General features: G+C 48.0%; 1 protein-coding gene across 2 annotated transcripts in view; it reads right to left on the bottom strand.

The window, feature by feature from the left end:
• Positions 1 to 19,420, bottom strand: part of Ube3c (ubiquitin protein ligase E3C) — a 95,391-nt gene that overhangs the window by 18,276 nt on the left and 57,695 nt on the right. The window contains exons 17-19 of one of the 2 annotated variants that reach the window (XM_078040933.1): positions 19,202 to 19,334; positions 15,733 to 15,980; positions 1,230 to 1,442 (exon numbers count right to left, since the gene is read on the bottom strand). In XM_078040933.1, the coding sequence (XP_077897059.1) occupies positions 1,230 to 1,442; positions 15,733 to 15,980; positions 19,202 to 19,334 (594 nt within the window). The remainder of the gene's footprint in view (positions 1 to 1,229; positions 1,443 to 15,732; positions 15,981 to 19,201; positions 19,335 to 19,420) is intronic. The other variant, XM_078040934.1, reaches the window with a different exon arrangement.

The raw sequence follows: 19,420 nt of genomic DNA, 5'->3' as shown, positions 1-19,420 counted from the left end.
CGAGGAACCAGAAAAAGGAGCCCAGTCCTGGTACCCACAACTGCAAAGAACGCATGAGAGTCCATGGTGTGAAGTGTCCAGGAGGCATGGGGAGAGCCTAAGTGGGCTGCAGTGCTGAGATGTGGCAGGGGCTACTGCTGACGAGCAGTTTCTTTCCTAGGACAAACATTGTTTTGGTTGGGTGCAGTGGTGCCCACCCACCTGCAGTTCCTGTGAACTGGGAGGCTGAGGAGGGCGGACTGCAAGTTGAAAGCTAGCCTCAGCAGTTTAGTGAGGCCTGTGGCAACTTAGTGAGACCCGTCTGAAAATATAAATAAAAAGGGCTAGAGGGTAGGGGCTGTGGCTCAGTGGTAGAGCACTTACCTCACATCTGTGAGGCCCTGGGTTCGATTCTCAGCACTGCATATAAATAAATGAAAAAAAAATAAGGTCCACCAACAAGAACAAGTACAGGGCTGGAGCCAGGCACTGTGGTGCACACTTGTAATCTCAGCAGCATGGGAGGCTGAGGTGCTAAGCAACTCAAAATAAAATATAAAAATGGATGGGGATGTGGCTCAGTGGTTAAGTATCACTGGGTTCAATCCCAATGCCAAAAAAAAAAAAAAAAAGGCTGGAAATGTGGCTCAGTGGAGAAGTAACTCTGGAAGAACTGAAAAGGAAACACTCTAAAGGTGGCTGACTCTACAAACACATCAACACCACTGAGCTGCACATTCAGGGAGGCTCCAATTCACGCTGTGACTTCTCTCTCAGTAAAGTTGTTTCTGAGAAAGTTAAGAGGGTGCAGATCAGTGGCAGAACACTGAAAAAAAAAAAAGGGAAAAAAACCCCCAAAACTAAACCAAACCCCCCCCCAACATAAAACTTAGTTTGAACCTCCAATATAGGCCTTCTTTTCCTTTTAAAAAAGAAAAAGTAAAGTAACAAGAACCACCACTCATTCAGCGAGGCCAGGAAGCCTCCCACATTGGCTGCACCTGGGGCGGCGTACTCCCAAAGGTCCCGTGCTGGCGGTGCTGCCCCACGCTGTGGCACAGGAGCAGCAGCGGACATGGGTCTTGAGAAGGCAAGCGGGCAGCCCCCCGCACCCCCCCCCCCACGCTGGGATTCCCGACTCCCAGCCACAGTGACTCTCTTAACTAAACCGTACAATCTCAGGTGAGTCAAAAGGGCAGTGGAGGAAATGCTGCCCCGGGGCTGGAAACAGACGCAGGGGCCCTGCTCACCTGGGCCTCTCCCAGGTCGTTGTTCACCACGGTGAAGTTCAGCCCCAGCTCCTCCACGTCCTCCTCGTAGCTCTTGAGGAACAGCAGGTTCCTGTAGACCTCCGGGTCCAAGGAGGCCAGATGGTGGATGTCAACGTCGGCACTGGTGCCCAGCAGCTTGGAGAGGAAGAAGCCGGCAAAGGGCAGCTCCACCAGCATGTTTTCATAGAGAGCCTTCAGACAGGACAGAGCAGGGCACAGGGTTAGCATTCACGGATGCTTCTGTCATGCTTCGTCAACCAAACAGGGTCCTAGGACAGCGAGTCTTTCTCTGAGTCCACGGCAGCGTGAGCCCATGGGCCAGGCCTCGACCGAGGCACTCCCTGGGAGCGTCCAGTCTGCCACAGCTCACTGCAGACTCGGGGCTGAGACACAGTGCTGAGACAGAAGGGACGTGGGCCACTCCTCTGCACTCCCAGAGGGTCAGAGGGGATGGTAGACGTAGAGCCCTCACTGATGTCCCAAGAATCACTAAGAACAAAGCAGCAGAAGCAGCAGCAGGGATCCGTTCACAGCCTACAGGACAGAGCCTGGGCCAGGCTGCAGGCAGGGAGACTCCTTCAGAGTCCCCAGCTCCTGACTCTTCTCAAGGTCATCCTCCTCCCTGCGTCTCTGCTTTGGAGGTACTGGAGACTACACCCTTTCTCTAAAGACTGGCCGCTGACTTTGAGACCCACTCTAATCCAGCACTGACCCCATTTCCAATGAAGTCCCATTCACAGGCAGGGGATGTTAGGTGGTGAGCAGAGCTCCTCAGGGTCGCCGGCCAGACCACCTCTGCCCCACTGTCCCTGCAGCATAGCACACGTGTGGCTGTGTTCCACAATGGACGTCATGTGATTTCACAAGTTGAGAGATACCATCGATGCCCACCTTCATATCTAAGGATGTGGACATATTTATAGTATAGTTTGTAAGCAGTGAAACACACACAGCTAACCGGTAAAGCTTGATGACGTCTTCATCTGGTCATGCCTGAGCAGGACCCTGCAGACTAGGATGTGGAGCCCTGACCCCACACGCGGCACTTTCGCCCTTCCCTCACACCCTCTGCGTCAACCCCTTGCTGCTACTACGTGGTGGCGGGTCCCCTGGTGTCAGGGCCTCCCGGAGCAGGCACGCAGCATGCAACCCTCTATCTGAGATGCCCAATGCTGCCTGTTCTTTTGTTTATTGCCGTGTGATGTCTTTTCCTCTTCACCTGGCGGTGGACACACAAGCTGATGAGTACACACTGAAGGACAGGCTTGGAGAGCACTCAAGGCTGGGCATGGGGTGTGCCTGCCCACATTAGGTACTGCCCAAGCAGTCTCTAAGGTGTCCAGGGCTGGTGTCAGCACCAGTAATGTGGGTGTCCGTGTCCACATCCTCCTGGGCATGGCACTGTTGGCCTTCTCATCTCAGCCGTGCTGGGTGTAGCAGGGGGCACCTCGCTGTCTCTCCTGGTAATTAAAGGAGTCAATCAAACCCTGGTGCTAGCATATCACGCTCCAGAGACCCTCTAGTGAATACAAGGTTCCCTGCATCACGTCAGGGGTTCCCGTGGCCCAAGGCTGTAAAATCCAACAAGAACCAGAATTTCACTGTGATGTTTTCAGAAGTCTTAGTATTTTGTTTGGACAGATGGGCCTGGAAGCCACAATAAGCCTTTCTAATGTAGCGGCTGGCTGCCACCTCCCAGTTCTCATTATGTGCAGGCGCCATGTTGAGCACAGTGTAGGACATCTGTGACCTCACATACATGTGGCTCTGGGACAAGGTCGGAGGACGGCTCCCACAGAGGCCAAAAGAAGACTGGGTTTCCTCCGTGAGCGCCTCGTCTGTGGAGGTCTGTGTTCACAGTGACCCCATGAAATGCTCCCTGCCTTACCTTCACAGGACAAGAAGCGCAGTGCGATTACCCTACTTGGTAAGTGGAGAACTTGGGCCTAGTTTTAAAGTGAAAAGTGCTCTCTAGCAGAGGGGTCGAGAACCTGTCTTGTGTTTGGAGTACATGTGGTCCTGGGACCCTGCCTGGGCCCAAGGTACACCAGCCAGGACAGACAGAGGCCAAGAGCTGCATTGGCCCCATACCGAGGGTTGTGCTGAGGAAGATGTGCTTGGGCATAGCCAGGAGCCCTTTGTCCCAGGATTTAGAGAGGCACATGTCGCTGGGTGCCTCATGAAAGGCCCCGACAGATAGCTGCTTCATCTGTGGGGTAGCCTCCCACAGATGGCCCAATCAGGAGTCACTCTTCTGCTGGACCATGTCCCACACACTCAGGCAAAGCAAATGGTCCACAGCAAACAGCTCCAGGGAGGTGGGGAGCGCGAGGTGCCTCTGGGGACCTTCTAGAAAGCAGCCCCGGCGCTCTGTCACGGTTCCCAGCACAGCACAGCATTCAGTCATCTTTTTCAAGCTTTCTATAAAGTCACGAGCTCCTAAACACACGCTGAAGCCTATATACTCCAATAGAGGGTGCTCACATGCCCCTCCCCCCTGCCTTTGGTACCAGGACTGAATCCAGGTGCTTAACCACTGAGATACATCCTTAGCACCTTTTCTTTTGCATTGATACAGGGACGCACTACATTGCTTAGAGTTTTGCTAAGGTGCTAAAGCTGGCCTCCCACCTCAGCCTCCTGAGCCTCTGGGATTACAGAGGTGTGCCACTGGGCCTGGCTCAGATGCCCTTGAGGTATGTAATCTAAGGACTCACCTGTTGCCATCACCAAAAGACCCAGAAACAGCTGTGAAGGTTTTCTCAAAAAGTAATGAACATTTCAATGTCAAGAATCATGCTGGTCACTTTTTTTTTTTTTTGCCTGGTAGTGCTGGGGACTGAACCCAGAGCCTTGGGCATGCGAGGCGAGCACTCTACCAACTGAGCTATGTCCCAGCCCCTTGCTGGTCACTTTTGACAGGCACTCTGGAGAGTGCTTTCTGCCAGGGCTGTCTCTCTAAGAAGCTCAGGATCCATCAGGTCACAGTAGCCCCTCCAGGAGACCCTGGCATCTGGCTGGGTCAACCACAGCACCCTGGGCTGGTGCTCTATTTCTCATCTGAAGACTAATGATTGCCCAATTAATTCTGAAAAGATGGCCAAAAAAGACCCCTTAAGGACAGAAGGAGTGATAAAACGGCAACTCACACTTAGTCATCTATCTACTGACAATGCCAATGAAAAGCTGTTCCCCAAGCCACGGCAGGTTCAGAGCAGCCAGAGCTGTTAACCCGGAGTATGGTTGCGCACCGTCACGTCCAAATCAGCACTCTGCACAGCACTGGAGGGACAAGGTGTCGAAGAAAAGCCCTCATTTGTACAGCAGACTCCAAAAGTAAACTGCTAGCGTAAATCACCTGACGCTCAATATTGAAGGTCATTGTTTGCCACCTCTGCATTAGTAACAATAAACCAGCAAGATTCCTTAAATATATCAGAGCTACCTGAATTTTAAACAGAAATCCCACTGTGACTCATAAAATGCAAATGCATAGGTATAATTTTTTACATAAGGCAGGTTTAAACCTTTAGAGCATTTAATATACAAACACTAATAAATGATAGCACTAAAAACTATGACTGCATCAGCTAAATGGATTATAAATTAAATTTCCATAATGTATGCAACTGAGATACAAATGTACGCATAAATCAAGGTATTTTCTAAACACAGGTTAATTATACAACTTAAAAACTGCCTATTTTTTATGCAAAATAATCCACTTAGCATTTTTCAGCCAGTCGCACAACACTTATTCCTAGAAGCATATCAATAACTACCTGTCATGAAAAAATAGCAATAGGTATATGGAAAAAACCTGTAACGTATTTTTCAACTGTCTGCCCTTTATGAGTGTTTATAGCTAGAAATTGTGCCAAAATGATTTGAAATAAAAAGGATTAATTATAGTAGAAGCCTTTTAATATAAGTGAGTGCAGTCGCTGTGCAATTAATGCAAATTGTGGCTCTATCAGGAGAAGAGATGTGAGCCACATCGCAGGTCATTCCTGTTTGCTGCCAAATAACTCCAGTAATTTACTACATTAAGAATCAATAAAAAAATAATGCTTTCCAAATGCATCTCTATTAATCTTCAGGTAGTTCTAAAGTGAACATTTATAACTTAATCTAAAAACTATATGAAATGATGTCTTGCTTTAAGGCCATCCTAACTGAGTAAGCAGATAATAATTTTAATGATTTCAAGTCATGATAACCACAGAGTTTAAAAAACAAAAAAGAAACCTAAGGTAAGGATACACCATTTAACAGTGTGTGCTTTGGAACCAGCAACTGGGAACAGGAAACGTGGCCTCTGGACTGGCTCCTCCCTGGCAGGGACAAGCTGTGCCTCCAACCCAGGGCCCAGCACGAACATGGCACCCACGCACTGATAGACGTGTATGGAGTGCCGACTGCACACCAGGGCCCACCTTGCACTGGGACTGTGCACCCGTGAACTGGCCTGCGAGTCCTCCTTTCCTCACTCGACCTTTCTGGTTATGCAGGAATGTGTACACTGCAAGACCCACTTCAAGCCCTGGCAGACCACAATCCTCTTCCAGGCACCAGTCTACACTGTCAGCTCCTATAATACTTGTCCACACAGCTACCCCCACACCTGTGCTCCCTGTGGTGTTCTGGCATCTCACGGGGCAGGACCGGCTGGAGGCCGCCATGCTGCCTGAGGCTGGATGGGCTCCCACCCATTGAACCCTGCCACACCCAATGCTGAGCACAGTTCAGGTTTGCAGAGATGGATGGCTGCTCACTCACAGCCCAGCAAATGGCCAGAGCTGGCTTCTGCTGCCTGAGGCAGGAGCAACTCGGTTACCTTGGAAATGTGGAAACCCCGCCTTTCCCAGGATGGCCCCGCCCCTGTGGGCGGCTCCCAAGGCCCCAGGAGGCAAACACCTGAATCTTCTTAGAGACTCTGGTTTTTCCAGAAAGGCATTAAACCTGGCAGGCCCTGCTGTCTGGACTGTCGGGGCTGCCTACTCCCGTAGTCTCACCCCAGCTGCCAGGACCAGGAGCCAACCATGGTTCTGATAATAGCCATGCCGGGGGTAGATCTCCTCTTCCTTCAGAAAACCCACAGGGAATGCTGGGAGGGTGGGAGGTGCAAGGCTGGCTTCTCACGGCTGCCTGTCCCTGATGGAAGCACAGGAGTCCGCCCACACTGAAACCTCGGCTGGCTTGGAGCGGTCCTCCAGGGGTGGGCAGTACCACTCTGCTCATCCACGCCCCAGCAGGGGCCTCTGCGGGGACACTGCTGCCTGCTGGGCTTCCTTGGTTTCTTCAGCAGCGCCCACCAGTGGTTCTGGCAGAGGCCTGACGGTGGTGTGAAGGGGTATGCCAACCCTCTGGCTCTTCCGCCCCTTTCTGGCTCGCTGTCTTTCTGGGCTGGAGCCTCAGTATGTTCCAGAGGCCAGTTCCTCCGCTCACTCTGACTTACGGACATTCTCCTCTCGGCGCGGCATCCCCCAGAGGTGTGGTCATTTTTATTCTAATAATGCTGACTTGTTTTCTCCAACACAGTCTTGTGATCCAGTCCTCGATGCTCGCTTCTTGCCACCCCTGTTCCACCCTGGTCACCTGCTGTTGCAATTCAGTTCTTCACCTGCTGTGACCACCCCGAGCCTCCTCCAAAGTCAAGGTCTTGACGAACCTCACTGGTGTCCGCCCCCCATTCCCACAGGGACAGCCAACCACTGGCTCAGAAAAAGAAAAGCATCCTTGATGAACAGTGCTTAAAAAACAAAGGGCAGGGCACACCACGAGTGACCAAGACCCATCTTGTGCAAGGGCAGGAGGACTGTGGGAAATCATGAATGGCTAAGACTACAATGAGAGTACTCTGCAGGGGATTGGAACCGTGGATTCCGGTACACACCTGTCTTTTTTACTATGTTATCCGAGGCATTTTTATTTCAAGGTTAAATGCAAAAGGAGGAAATGAATGTTCACAGGAAACTATGATCTTGAGTTTAGAACTGTGAGTAGTACTCTGCTTACAACAGAAGCAATGAAAACTGGGATTATTAGTCTGCTACAAAGCTGGGGACTGCTTGCCTAGCATGTGAGAGGTCCAGGGTTCCCTCCCCACCACAGCAGAATGGTTAAAAATGTAAATAAAAGCAGGTGTGACACTCAGGAGGAACAGGCTTAAATGAATCGATCATTCTGTGAAGTATCATTCTCTTTGATTTTTATGCTTCCAGAAACAGAAACATAACTCAAGAGCAAACACACTGTGGGCAGCTGGGGCTCAGGAGGCTGCCTGCAAAGGGTGCTGACAACAAAGCAGGGCGTCTTCACTCTAACTGGCAGCTGCTAAGCCCACAGGACCTGCCAGCCGCAGAGGAGAAGCCCAGGGGGTGACAGTTGGGAAGAGCAGCGCAGGGCTCAAGGACACCTGGGGTACCAGAAGCCACCTGGACCTGCAGAGTGAAGCCCCAGGAAGCACAGTGGCATTTTATTAAGGGGCTCTAATCACACACGGGATAAATCTTCCCAGCTCTCAGTAAGGGTAACATCAACTGTTAATCGCCAATACAACAATCTACGATTCATCAAAAGCATGCCGAATTCCACTGAAATACACAATTATAAACCATGCTGAGGTTATACGATCTAATTAAAATTTTCAAATATATGACCAAGATATTATTGATTTATAGACATTCTGTTCCAATTAAATCAATATTCTTCAGCAAAAAAAGAGCTATTTTCAAATAGAATTCAAATATGATAAAGAATTGGCTTCAATAAATATTCTGAACTTAATTGGCTTAAATGGACCCAGGTGCTTCTATCTGTAGGAAAGTTCACACAACATTACCACATCCTTGAGCTGTTTATTTATTCCCCACCGGGAGGCTGATTTACAGGCGATGGAGTGCAGTTGTGACCCACCCCAGAAGCAAGAACCATCTGCTAATGGAACTTTTAACTGAAAAGTGACCAGTGACACAAGGCAATTCTTCCCACACAAGATCACTCTTGGAGACCTCTTTGCACTTTATCACAGTAAACAATCACTAACATATGCATTAAAGAAAATTTAAATACATTATGACCCAATAAATACCAATATCAATCAATATGCAGTTCTCCTCTCTTGAAGATTTAGTGTCCAGGTACCACACTATTAGTGCTACACTGTCTACTTAGACCTGGACAACCTTAGCATGTTGATACAAAGTTAACCGTTTGCAATCAGATGAGACTTGTGTGAGAAAATAGTACCTCTTTAGGAATTTCCATTCAGAAAGCTATGTAAGAAATATCTTAAATATGTGGAACTATAATTAATTGCTATCCTCAAATAAGTATTGTTTATAAGAATTACTTTCACTTTTTATCAATCACACACATCAGCGGGGTTCAGTGAGACATTTTAATACCCATGTGCAATGTGCACACTGAACCACCCAGCTGCCCTTCATCACCCTCCACCCCTTCCCAGCCTCTCGTCCTCACTGCTGGACACCCAGGCTGGCTTCTTCCAGCATCCACCTGGGAGAGGACAGGCTCCCACACCTGTCTGTCTGGCTTGTTTACTTCATAGGCTGTCCTTCAGTCCTTTTTTAAAAAAAAAAATAATAATAATAATTTATTTTTTAGTTATAGGTGGACACAATATCTTTATTTTTATGTGGTGCTGAGGATCGAACCCAGTGCCTCATGCACTCTAGGTGAGCACTCTATCTCTGAGCCATAACCCCAGCTATTTTTTTGTTTTGGTATTGAGGATTGAACCCACTGAGCCATATCCCCAGCCCTTTTTTATATTTTATTTAGAGACAGGGTTTGCTGAATTGCTAAGGGCTGAGGCTGGCTTTGAATTCGCAGTCCTCCTGCCTCAGCCTCCCAAGCCGCTGGGATTACAGGTGTGCGCCACTGTGCCCAGCCAGCCCTACTTCTTAGAGCTGAATGATACAGCCATGTGTACCTGTGCTCCATTTCCTTTGTCCACTCCTCTGCCGGTGGGCACCCAGGTCCAGTCCAGGCCTTGGCTGCGGTGGACCTTCAGGCGTCTGGCCAGTTCTGTTTTGAGTTTCTTGAGGAGCCTCCATCCGTATGTTCTTCCTAAGGGTCCAGCTTTCGCTCCCACCAACGGGGTGCAGGAGCTCCCTTTTCTCATTTGTGACTCACTCGTTCCCTTACTTTCTGAGGTGCTAGGGATTGAACCAGGCCTTGTGCACGTGAGGCTGATGCTCACCAGCTGGGCCGTGTCCCCAGCCCGAGTGCCGTATCTTCACATTTTCACCAGGTTACTTTTTCCTTTTTGATAACAGATAGCTTCATTGAGGTGAATCATTTCCTTGTGGTTTTAATCTGTATTTCCCTGATGGCTAATGATATTGAGCATTTTTTTCAGATAATTGTTGGCTTTTTGTATGTCTTTTCTTGAGAAGTGTCTCTTCAGATCATTTGCCCTAGAATTAAGAATTGTCGTTTTCTTGATTAAGAACCTATAGAGTGAAATTGTATAAAGTGAGTGAATAAAGCATTGAGAAGGGCAAAAAAACAAAACAAAATTGATTTTGTGCCAGGAGTAGTAGGAGTAGTAGGGCATGCCTGTAATCCCAGCAGCTCGGGAGGCTGAGGCAGGAGAATCCCAAGTTCAAAGCCAGCCCTAGCAAAAACCAGGAGCTAAGCAACTCAGTGAGACCTGTTTGTAAATAAAACACAAAACACAGCTGAGGATGTGGCTCAGTGGTGGAGTGCCCCTGAGTTCAATCTCCCGTAGCCATCCCCCCAAATTGATTTTGTAATGGTAGTTGTTTCCTGAGTGGCTTACGTGTTCTGGATATTAACCCATCCGGTGAATAGCCGGCAGGTGGTTTTCCCATTCTGTGGTTGTCTCTTCACTCTGTGGATTGTCTCCTTTGTTGTGCAAAAGTTTTTTTGTTGAACAGAATCCTGGGGCTGGGGATGTGGCTCAAGCGGTAGTGCGCTCGCCTGGCATGCGTGCGGCCCGGGTTCGATCCTCAGCAACACATACAAACAAAGATGTTGTGTTCGCCGAGAACTAAAAAATAAATATTAAAAATTCTCTCTCTCTCTCTCTTTAAAAAAATAAATAAATAAATAAAAAATAAAGGTATTAAAAAAAAAAAAAAAAAAACCAGAATCCTATTTATGTATTTTTACTGTGTTACCTGAGCTTCTGGGATTCTATAAAAATATCACTGCCTATGCCAATATCCTGAGTGTTCTCTCTCATCTCCTTCTGAAAAGGTCTTAAATTTGGGTCATTGATCCACTTTTTTTGAGGGGGGTCGGGTACCAGGGATTGAACCCAAGGATGCTTAATCACTGAGCTACAATCCCCACCAGCCCTTTTTGTTTTTTTATTTTGAGTCGGCATCTTGCTAAGTAGCTGAGACGGGCCTTGAACTCAAGACCTGCCTCAGCCTCTTCTCTAGGATTACAGGCGTGCACCGTGACCACCTACAGCCCCTGATCCACTCTGCGCTGATTTTCATACAGGGTGAGAGAGCGTGGACACGGTTGTTCTTCGGCATGTGGGTGTCCCCTTTTCCCAGCACATCTGTTGAAGACGCTGTCCTTCCTCCAGTGTTTCTGACACCTGTGTTGGAAATCACTTGGCTGTAGATGGCGGGTTATTCTGGGGTCTCCAGTCTGTCCCACTGTGCCGTGTGCCTGCTTTTCTGCCAGTGCCATGCTGTTTTGGTCAGTGTGGCACTCGACCACGTCTTGAAATCAGGTCTTGTGGAGCCTCAGCTTTGTTCTTTTTGTTCAAGATAGCTTTGGCCACTGGGTCTTCTGTGTGTCCTTGGTGTTTTGCTTTGCGTACGAAGGACATTTAAACAATTATCAATTCTCCGAATTCATGAATACATGAGGTCTTCCCATATTTTTGTGCCTTCTTCCAATATCTTTGATCAGAGAAATAACTATAGGCTTGTTATTGGTTTTGCCCAAATTCCATTATTTTAAAAAATTTTATTGAAATGTAACTTATGGGATCTTCATTTCTGGGAGTGAGGAACCTGCTTTAAGCATGTTATACACATTCCACAAGAGGGTGTTATGAGCAATCTGTCACCTGTCCCCAATCTACAATACTGCTGCCCCATGAGCGCCGCCTTTGCAACAGCTCAAATTATGAGCAGCATATCAATAAACAGAGAGGGAAAAACCAGGTCCCTCTCCTCATCAGACTTACATAACAATCAGTCTCTACACTAAGCAAAATGGGATGACTTATATATTTAGGAAGAACAACTCTGTGACCCTAACCCTATCTTCTGTCCCTGCGGCAGGGGAGAACCACTAGGCACGGGGGTGGGGTGGTGGTGGGGGGGTAGGTCAGTCTGCAAAACTGAGGCTCACTCCACTCTCACTCCCTCTTCCTCTCTTCGCTGCTGATGATTTAGAGGCTTCTGGGCTCATCTTCACTGAAAGCACTACAGACAGCATTTACAGATCTCTGTGGCATTGGGAGAGGGCGGCTCCCAGCGGTACCCAGCAGAGACCCCAAGGCCAGTGCATGGCTCCAGCTACAGAGGGAGCCTGAGTGGCTTGAGTGTGGTGTGTCCCCCATCAGTTTGTGCTGGGATGGGCATTTGGTGACACTGGGGACGTCGGCAGGAGGGCGTAACACTGCCCCTGTGGCCACCTGCCCCCTGATCATTCTGGTTGCCTGTCGTGCTAAGTGAGCTCTTGTTCCCACCCGTGTTCCCAGCCACTGTGAGGCCATCTGCCGTGAGGTTCTACCAGAGTCAAGCCAATGCCAGCATCATACATTCGAGCCTCTTGAAGTGTGAGCTAAATAAACCTCTTTTCTTTAACAGCCGAAATTTGTTACTGTCATAAGGGTAAGCCTAGAGAGAGATTTTGTTTCTGGGAGTGTCACAGTGAGGTCAGCTGGAGCCGAGTTACTAAACCTGAATAATGCCTAAAATCTGTGTTATTATAAAAGTAGTGACATCTGGAATCTGAACAAATGGGTAGCAACCTATAGTATAATCCATCTGAAAGAGACATAAATAAAGAAGAATTACTGCGTATTCAAGTCGACTGATGACCTTCCACTGCCCCCTTGCTCTTGAGGCCTGGGGTTTTACTACCATTTGCCACTAATTCACACACATGCACACCTCACTACAAAGCCACCACAATCAAGACATTCTTGCACTGGCATAAGTTAGACGAAGTGCTCAGCAGAGGGGAATTCAGAGTCCTGTTTATGGCCAACTTATTTTCAACAAGGGTATGAAGAACTTCAGGGCCCCAACAGCAACAGTCTATAAAACTAACTCCAAAGCCAAAGGCAAGAGCCAAAAGGACAAAGCTGTCAGGAGCACACATAGGAGATGCACCCGTGTAAGAGGCTTCTCAGACAGACAAAAGCACCAAACAAAAGACAAGACCGTCAAGGGCACCACATGTAACTGAAAGCAAGGGTATGCAGCTCAGTGTCTGGAGCACACCAAGGGGCCCAGCCACAGGAACACACCACAGGCCTGAGTGGCAGGGGACACGCAGTGCGCTACAAGGTGCTCAGCATGAACAGTCCCCAGGGATAGGCGAGGCAGAATACTGTGGAACCTGTGCACGAATGTTCAGAGCATCAACCATAAAAGACAAAAACCAGACAATCCAAATGTACCCCATGGGTGAATGGACAGAAGGCACTGTGCCCACCCCTCAGTCTGTGACCCTCCATCAATCACGGCGGGAATGGAAACGTCTCACCATGTGTACAAGGCCTTGTGAAGTAGCTGAGCTTAGTCCACATCAGGCCGACAAAGGTTCCCTGAAACAGAAGGCGTGGCTCTGAAGGGAAGGTCAGGGGAAGGGTGGACAGAACAAACTTGGTCAACATGCAGGCAATCAGCCCAGCATGTTCTAAGGGAGACCTGACCGGAAGCTGAGCCTGCTGGTAAAGTCTGTGGCACAGTCAGTGTGTTTGTAAAAACTGCTGCAGGGGAAGTACTAAGTATCAGCACCTGTTGTTCATACTCATGTCTGTCTGTCTGTATTGGTACCAGGGAGCGAGCCCAGGGCTCTTAACCACTGGGCCAACATCCCCAACCCTTTTCATTTTGACACAAGGTTACACTAAGTTCTTAGGGCCTTGCTAAGTTGCTAAGGATGGTTTTGAAACTGTGATCCTCCTGAGCTGCTGGGTTTACAGTGTGCCGTTGTGTCTGTCCACCTTCTTCTGCTTTTAAAGCAATGGAAATAAAAAGCACTTTCAGGCCACATAAACTTTGCCCTAAAAATTTCCTCAAATGGGGCTGGGGATGTGGCTCAAGCGGTAGTGCGCTCGCCTGGCATGCGTGCGGCCCGGGTTCGATCCTCAGCACCACATACAAACAAAGATGTTGTGTCTGCTGAAAACTAAAAAATAAATATTAAAAAAAAATTCTCTCTCTCTCTTAAAAGTTAAAAAAAAAAAAAACCTTCCTCAAATGTAAAAAATTTTTACCTACCTGTTAACAGTACACCACAGATCCATGGGTAACATAAAATATTAATTTTACTTAATAAGAATTTTATTAGCAGAAATGCTGTACGCAGAATGCAGTGACACTTTACAGTGGTCAGACATGAGCTGTGTCCTTCTGTGATACCTCAAGCAATGAACTCAAAATAAAAAATAAGTTAGGAATCAATATATGGAAGGTCCAGCTGGCTGGCAGAAGCTGGTGCTAGGGGGCACAGACAAGAGGACAGAAGAGGGCCAGCAGTCAGGCCTCAGGAGGGTGCTGTGGCTACCCAGCACCCTCTTGGGATGCTCTTATTCTTCTGTCTGACTCAGACAGAGAAGGTGGGGTAGGACTTAACAAAGTTGTTCTGTGAGTGCTGGGCCAGGAGTGCCTGAACACCAGGGAGTTCCTGCACACGCCAGAGGCCCTTTCCCTCTGTCATCCAACGGCCTGAGTCCCATGGGATCAGCTCACAACTCGCCCCTCATTTAGGAAAGTTTAAGCCAAAGTTCCAGCTCCCAATTTTACCGGAATACTTGCTTAGCCACGATCTTATAGAATTAGCAACTACCACCATTAAGTTTACTTAAAATGCAAAAAGTAAAAAACAACAAAAAGCTCAAATAAAAATGAACAACCCAGAAATATAAACTTGTAGGTCAAAACTCCCTATTTTAGCTGGGTATGGGGACACACGTCTGTAATCCCAGCAGCTTGGGAGGCTGAGGCAGGAGGATCCCAAGTTCAAAGCCAGCCTCAGCAATTCAATGAGACCCTGTCTCTAATGAAATGTAAAAATGGGGTGGGGATTTGGTGAGGTGGTTAAGCACCCCTGGATTCAATTCCTAGTACTAAACCAAACCAAACCAAACCAAAAATCTCCCCATTTAAAAATGTTAGTAACTAATAAATGAAAACAATGCTTTTTAGACTAAGGTTCATCTGTGGGGGGCAGTAGCCATGCTGGTCTCCAAAGCACACCCCCAGTTAGTGTGGGGATCAGAAGGGAAAGCTTAGCAGCTCAGGAGCTGGCAGGCCAACCCCCAGGCTAGCAGCTCTGGAGGCTGCCACACAGCAGCTCTGCTTCCTACACTTCACCCTGAGGCCTGCAGCAGCCGTGGGCACTGTGACAGATAACCACAGGAGCAGAAGCAGGAGACAAAGCGGGAGGGACAGATGGGCCCCCTTTAGGCATGGTACAGCGAAAGTCCCTCAGCTGCTGCAAACTTGTACCCATGTAAGGAATGCAGAATGCCTCTCCAATAGAACTGCAGACTCCCTGGCTTTGATGGACCCCAAACTTCCTTGTGTATTAAAGTAAAAGCCCGCTGTGCCTGGGACTCGGACTCTGGGAGTCACACCTCTAGTCATGGTGCTGCTAAGAGAGCGTTCCTTCCAGACCTCAGTGTCCCGATCCTCATTCTCGCTGCACTAGGTCAGGACCACATGTACCCTTATCTTGTTCCTGAGTGGAATTGGGGAGAACTTACCCCTGAAGCTCCTGCTCTGTTACATGATCAATTGCCCTCACAGTGCAGGCTAATAAGCCCAGTTTGTACACATGACTGGCAGATGTTAACATTTTGGCTTTGAAAGCATCACCAGAAAGAATATCATTCTCAGGCATAAAATTTTTTGTAGAATTTGCATAAAATATACACAACATATTTAAACTATACTGAATAACTGTGGGCTTGCTTCCATCTCATAGCACTTTAAAAATATTCACTTTCAATATTATTCATAAAGCAACTGAGAGAAGACTTGAATTGCTTAGAGCACGTGCACCTGTGTAGCAGATAACCATTGTAAACCATCTCCAAACCAGATGCTATCTTGCTCCCTGTACTTGAAGGATATAATCACTGCGCATGTAAACGTACAAAGATGAGTGTAGTTGTTACATAAATACATACTATTTAGGATTCACCAAGACAACCTTTAAAAATTCTGAACAAAGATCATGGATGAAGCAGTGACCATGACACACAGAAACAGAACGGCCACTTTACCTTTCCAAGCATCCTGCCTAGGAAGTAGTAATGTCTGGCAAAAGAATCTCCCACGAGCATCTGAGCAGCCGGGTTGGGGTAGAGAAGCCCTTCATTAGTAGTCTTAAAGAACCCCTGGTTGGGGTTGAATCCTGACTTTAGTAGTTCATTTAGAAACTCCCTGAAAATGCCACCACCGTCGATGCCAGCTTCGTCCAGGCCGTGGGCGTTGAGCAAGTGCACGCGGATCCGCTTCTTCAAGTCAGGCTCTGTTCGGAGGGGGAGAGCAGGAGGGAGGGTTAGGGAAGGCAGTATAACACGCAGCACTGCAGAGTCCCAGCAAGGGTGCCCAACACTTCATAATGGGCTTCTAAAGTGTGGCATGCAAATTTGCCAAGTGGAAATGCCCCACCTCGGTCCATCCAGGAACCACTTTTTCTTTTTCTTTTCTTTTTTTTTTTTTTGTACTAGGGATTGAACCCAGAGGTGCTTAACACTGAGCCACATCCCCAGCCCTTTTTTTGTGTTTTATTTAGAGACAGGGTCTCGCTGAGTTGCTGAGGCTGGCTTTGAACACAAGATCCTCCTGAGCAGCTGAGATTACAGGTTTTAGTGGAATACAACCTATGAAAAATAGTAAACTGATTTTATGCTAATGCCAGGAAAACCATGTAATTACCTGTAATCTCAGCTGGCCTGTGAACCCCTTTCAAACAGCAGCACTGACAGTGGTGCGGCGCTCTGTTCCCCAGAGCTTCAAGGGCCCGTTGTGAGGAGGCAGCCCTCACGCATGGCTGAGTGGAGCGTCCTCGGTTTCCTGAAGCTCACACCTGCACACGGCAACAGGCACTATTTCCAGCTTCGGATCTAGCCCTCTAGGTGTCTATCTTGACACTACTTTTTCTTTTCTCTTTTGGCACTGGGATGGAACCCAGGGGTGCTTAACCACTGAGCCACATCCCCAACTGGATTATGTATTTTATTAGAGACAGAGTCTCACTGAGTTGCTTAGAGCCTCGATGTTGCTGAGGCTGGCTTTGAACTCACGATCCTCCTGTCTCAGCCTCCTGAGTTGCTAGACTACAGGCATGAGCCAATGTGCCCAGTGACATTATTTTTTCTCAGGGCAAATTAGAAATACCTAATTACACAGTGAGGTTTTAGTGGAATACAACCTACGAAAAATATTAAACTGATTTTACCCTAATGCCAGCTGTTCTTCAGGAAAACCATGTAATTACAATTGCCCATTAAGTGAAACAAAATCCGCCCACTGACACACACACAGGGAGGTTCTCAGAAACCAAGACAGGAAACCTGAGGAGCCCAGGGGAGCTTCGTACCCAAGGAGCTGCAGCAGAGCCACCCAGCAGTCTTCGGGGCAAACAGCTCTCTCTGCACATGCTCATATGGAAAAATAACGTCCAAAAGGCCCACGCTGCCGCACAAGATCAGTCACCATTCCTGGGGGCACTGGTCCACTCACATGCAGACAAGACTATTCCCCAGAGAACCCTGCTCTAATGACCTGATGATACATGAAATAATCACATTACCTGAGTCTATGAAAGTGACTGGCCAACAAAGCAATTCAAACCATTTCTCATAAATTAAATGTTTCAAGATGCAAAATGCCCAACACAAGCCTTAAATATTCAAATTCATAAGCCTAAATTAGAGAATATTTGTAAGAATTTAAACCATTACAACCACGCTTGGTGGTGCATGCCTATCTTTCCAACAACTCTGGAGGGAGAGGCAGGGGGATCCCAACATCAAGGCCAGACTCAGCAATTTAGTGAGACTCTGTCTCAAAATAAAAATGGGGGCTGAGGATACAGCTCGGTTGGTATAGTGCTCAGTTCATGTGCACAGGGCCCTGGGTTCAATCCCCAGCACCAAGGGAGGAAAAAAAGAACAAAAACAAACACGCCCCCCCAAACAAACAAAGGAAAGAAAAAACCCAAACCAAGTCCAACCAGCCCCCACAACCAGCAGGACACAAACACTGCCCTACGGACTCCTCTCCTCTGCAGGTCCGCGCAAGTCCTGTCCCTCTGAAGGGCCTCCACCATTAAACTCCACACTCTTCTCTAGATGGGATGCCAATCACTCACTCACTTACTGTTTTGTCACGTCTCATGGGGTCTGAAGGCAAATCTAACAAGTAACTATTGAGTACCTGCTGTGTGCACCAAGCAAAGGGGAGAATGAGTCTCCCTCAGGCAGGTCTAAGCACCTGAGTCGGGGACAGAAGCACCGACTCTGCCAATGAAATGACATGATGCAGAACCATGCCACCAACCTGTGAGGGCACTGGGGGGTCTCTGCGAGGGGATGGCAGCTTTTTCAAATGTGTGCTCCCCTCCAGTCCACCCAGACTCAAGTTAGACCAGCAGGTAGGGCGCCTCGATCCACCTCACATGTAGGATTTGAAAGACAACATCCACGGCAAGAAAGATCTGACGTGGGCAGAGTTCATGGCTCAGACTGCGTGAACTCACCGGGCCTCAGGTCACACTAGCGGGTTATGAGCAAATGATGTGAAAAACACTGGGAACGGAGTAGGGGATGGTGGGTCAGCTTCCTTCCAGTGGTGCCACAGTGAAACAAGAGTAGCTCTTCAGTCCAGCTCAGAGAATCACCACAGGACTGGGGTGCAGCCAGGGGCAGAGCACCACGTGGGCCTGGGTGTGATCCCGGGGCCACAAAAACAGACACTCAGGAGGGTAAACCCTCCATCTCTTTGCCTCAAAGGCAAGGCAGCTGCTGCTTCCCATCAGACAGCCTACATCGACCACAGGTCTGTGCAAGCTCTGTTTTTGATTTCTCCACAGTGATTCATCACCCTGCCACACAGCGTCACGGACAAGAAGTTCTAAAGTTACAGCTGTAGCACTGAACAGTGAGGGTCACACAGTAACTAAAGATCAAGCACGGCCTCGCTCTCCAAATACAACCCCGACTCCTGTGTACTGCAACCCTTCTACTACCAGAAGTACCACTGAAGCACAGGTTCTATAAAGAAATAGGGAGGATGACAGCATTTATTTCAGCGCACTTAATGTGACTTATAATTGATACTTACATAAACATGCATTTATATAAAAACACAGAAGGTAAATTGCAGCCACCAATGTTTTTAAGAATTAAAGGTAGCAAAGTAGAAAGACAACAGTACTGTGTGGGAGAGTATTGTGCCTTTAAAAGATCAGTATTTTCTTGTATTTTGGGCCCTGTACATGCAGGGGAGTGCTCTACCACCGGGCTCTGTCCCAGCCCTGAAGACCAGTATTTAAAAGGCTTCTGTTGGAGTTCCTATTATGGAGAGCACTTGCCTGGCACGTACACGGCCTTGGTTTGACTCCCAGTGCTGTGGGCACCACCACGTCAGCACAGGAAAAGAGGTGGGCACAAATCCTTAACACTGTTTCCTAACACAGTTCCCAGCCCTGCCCCCCAGCAAACACTCACACAGAATCATATATACCATTTTCTGGGGAAAGTTTGTCATAAGCATCCTCGTAAATATAGTTTCTTCTTATTGTGACATTAATTCCATCCAGAAATGGGCCATCTCCTTGAACTTCTTGCTTATCTGCATAAATCAACCTTTGAAAGATCTAACAACAAAACAGGGAAAGTTTCGAGAGATTACACAACAAGCAATAAAAGAGAAAAATTCTGAAGTGAAATTTAACAGCCAAGA

The sequence above is a fragment of the Ictidomys tridecemlineatus genome, chromosome 2 (assembly GCF_052094955.1).
Source record: "Ictidomys tridecemlineatus isolate mIctTri1 chromosome 2, mIctTri1.hap1, whole genome shotgun sequence".
Taxonomy (NCBI): domain Eukaryota; kingdom Metazoa; phylum Chordata; class Mammalia; order Rodentia; family Sciuridae; genus Ictidomys; species Ictidomys tridecemlineatus.
This window is presented reverse-complemented; position numbering and strand designations above follow the sequence as displayed.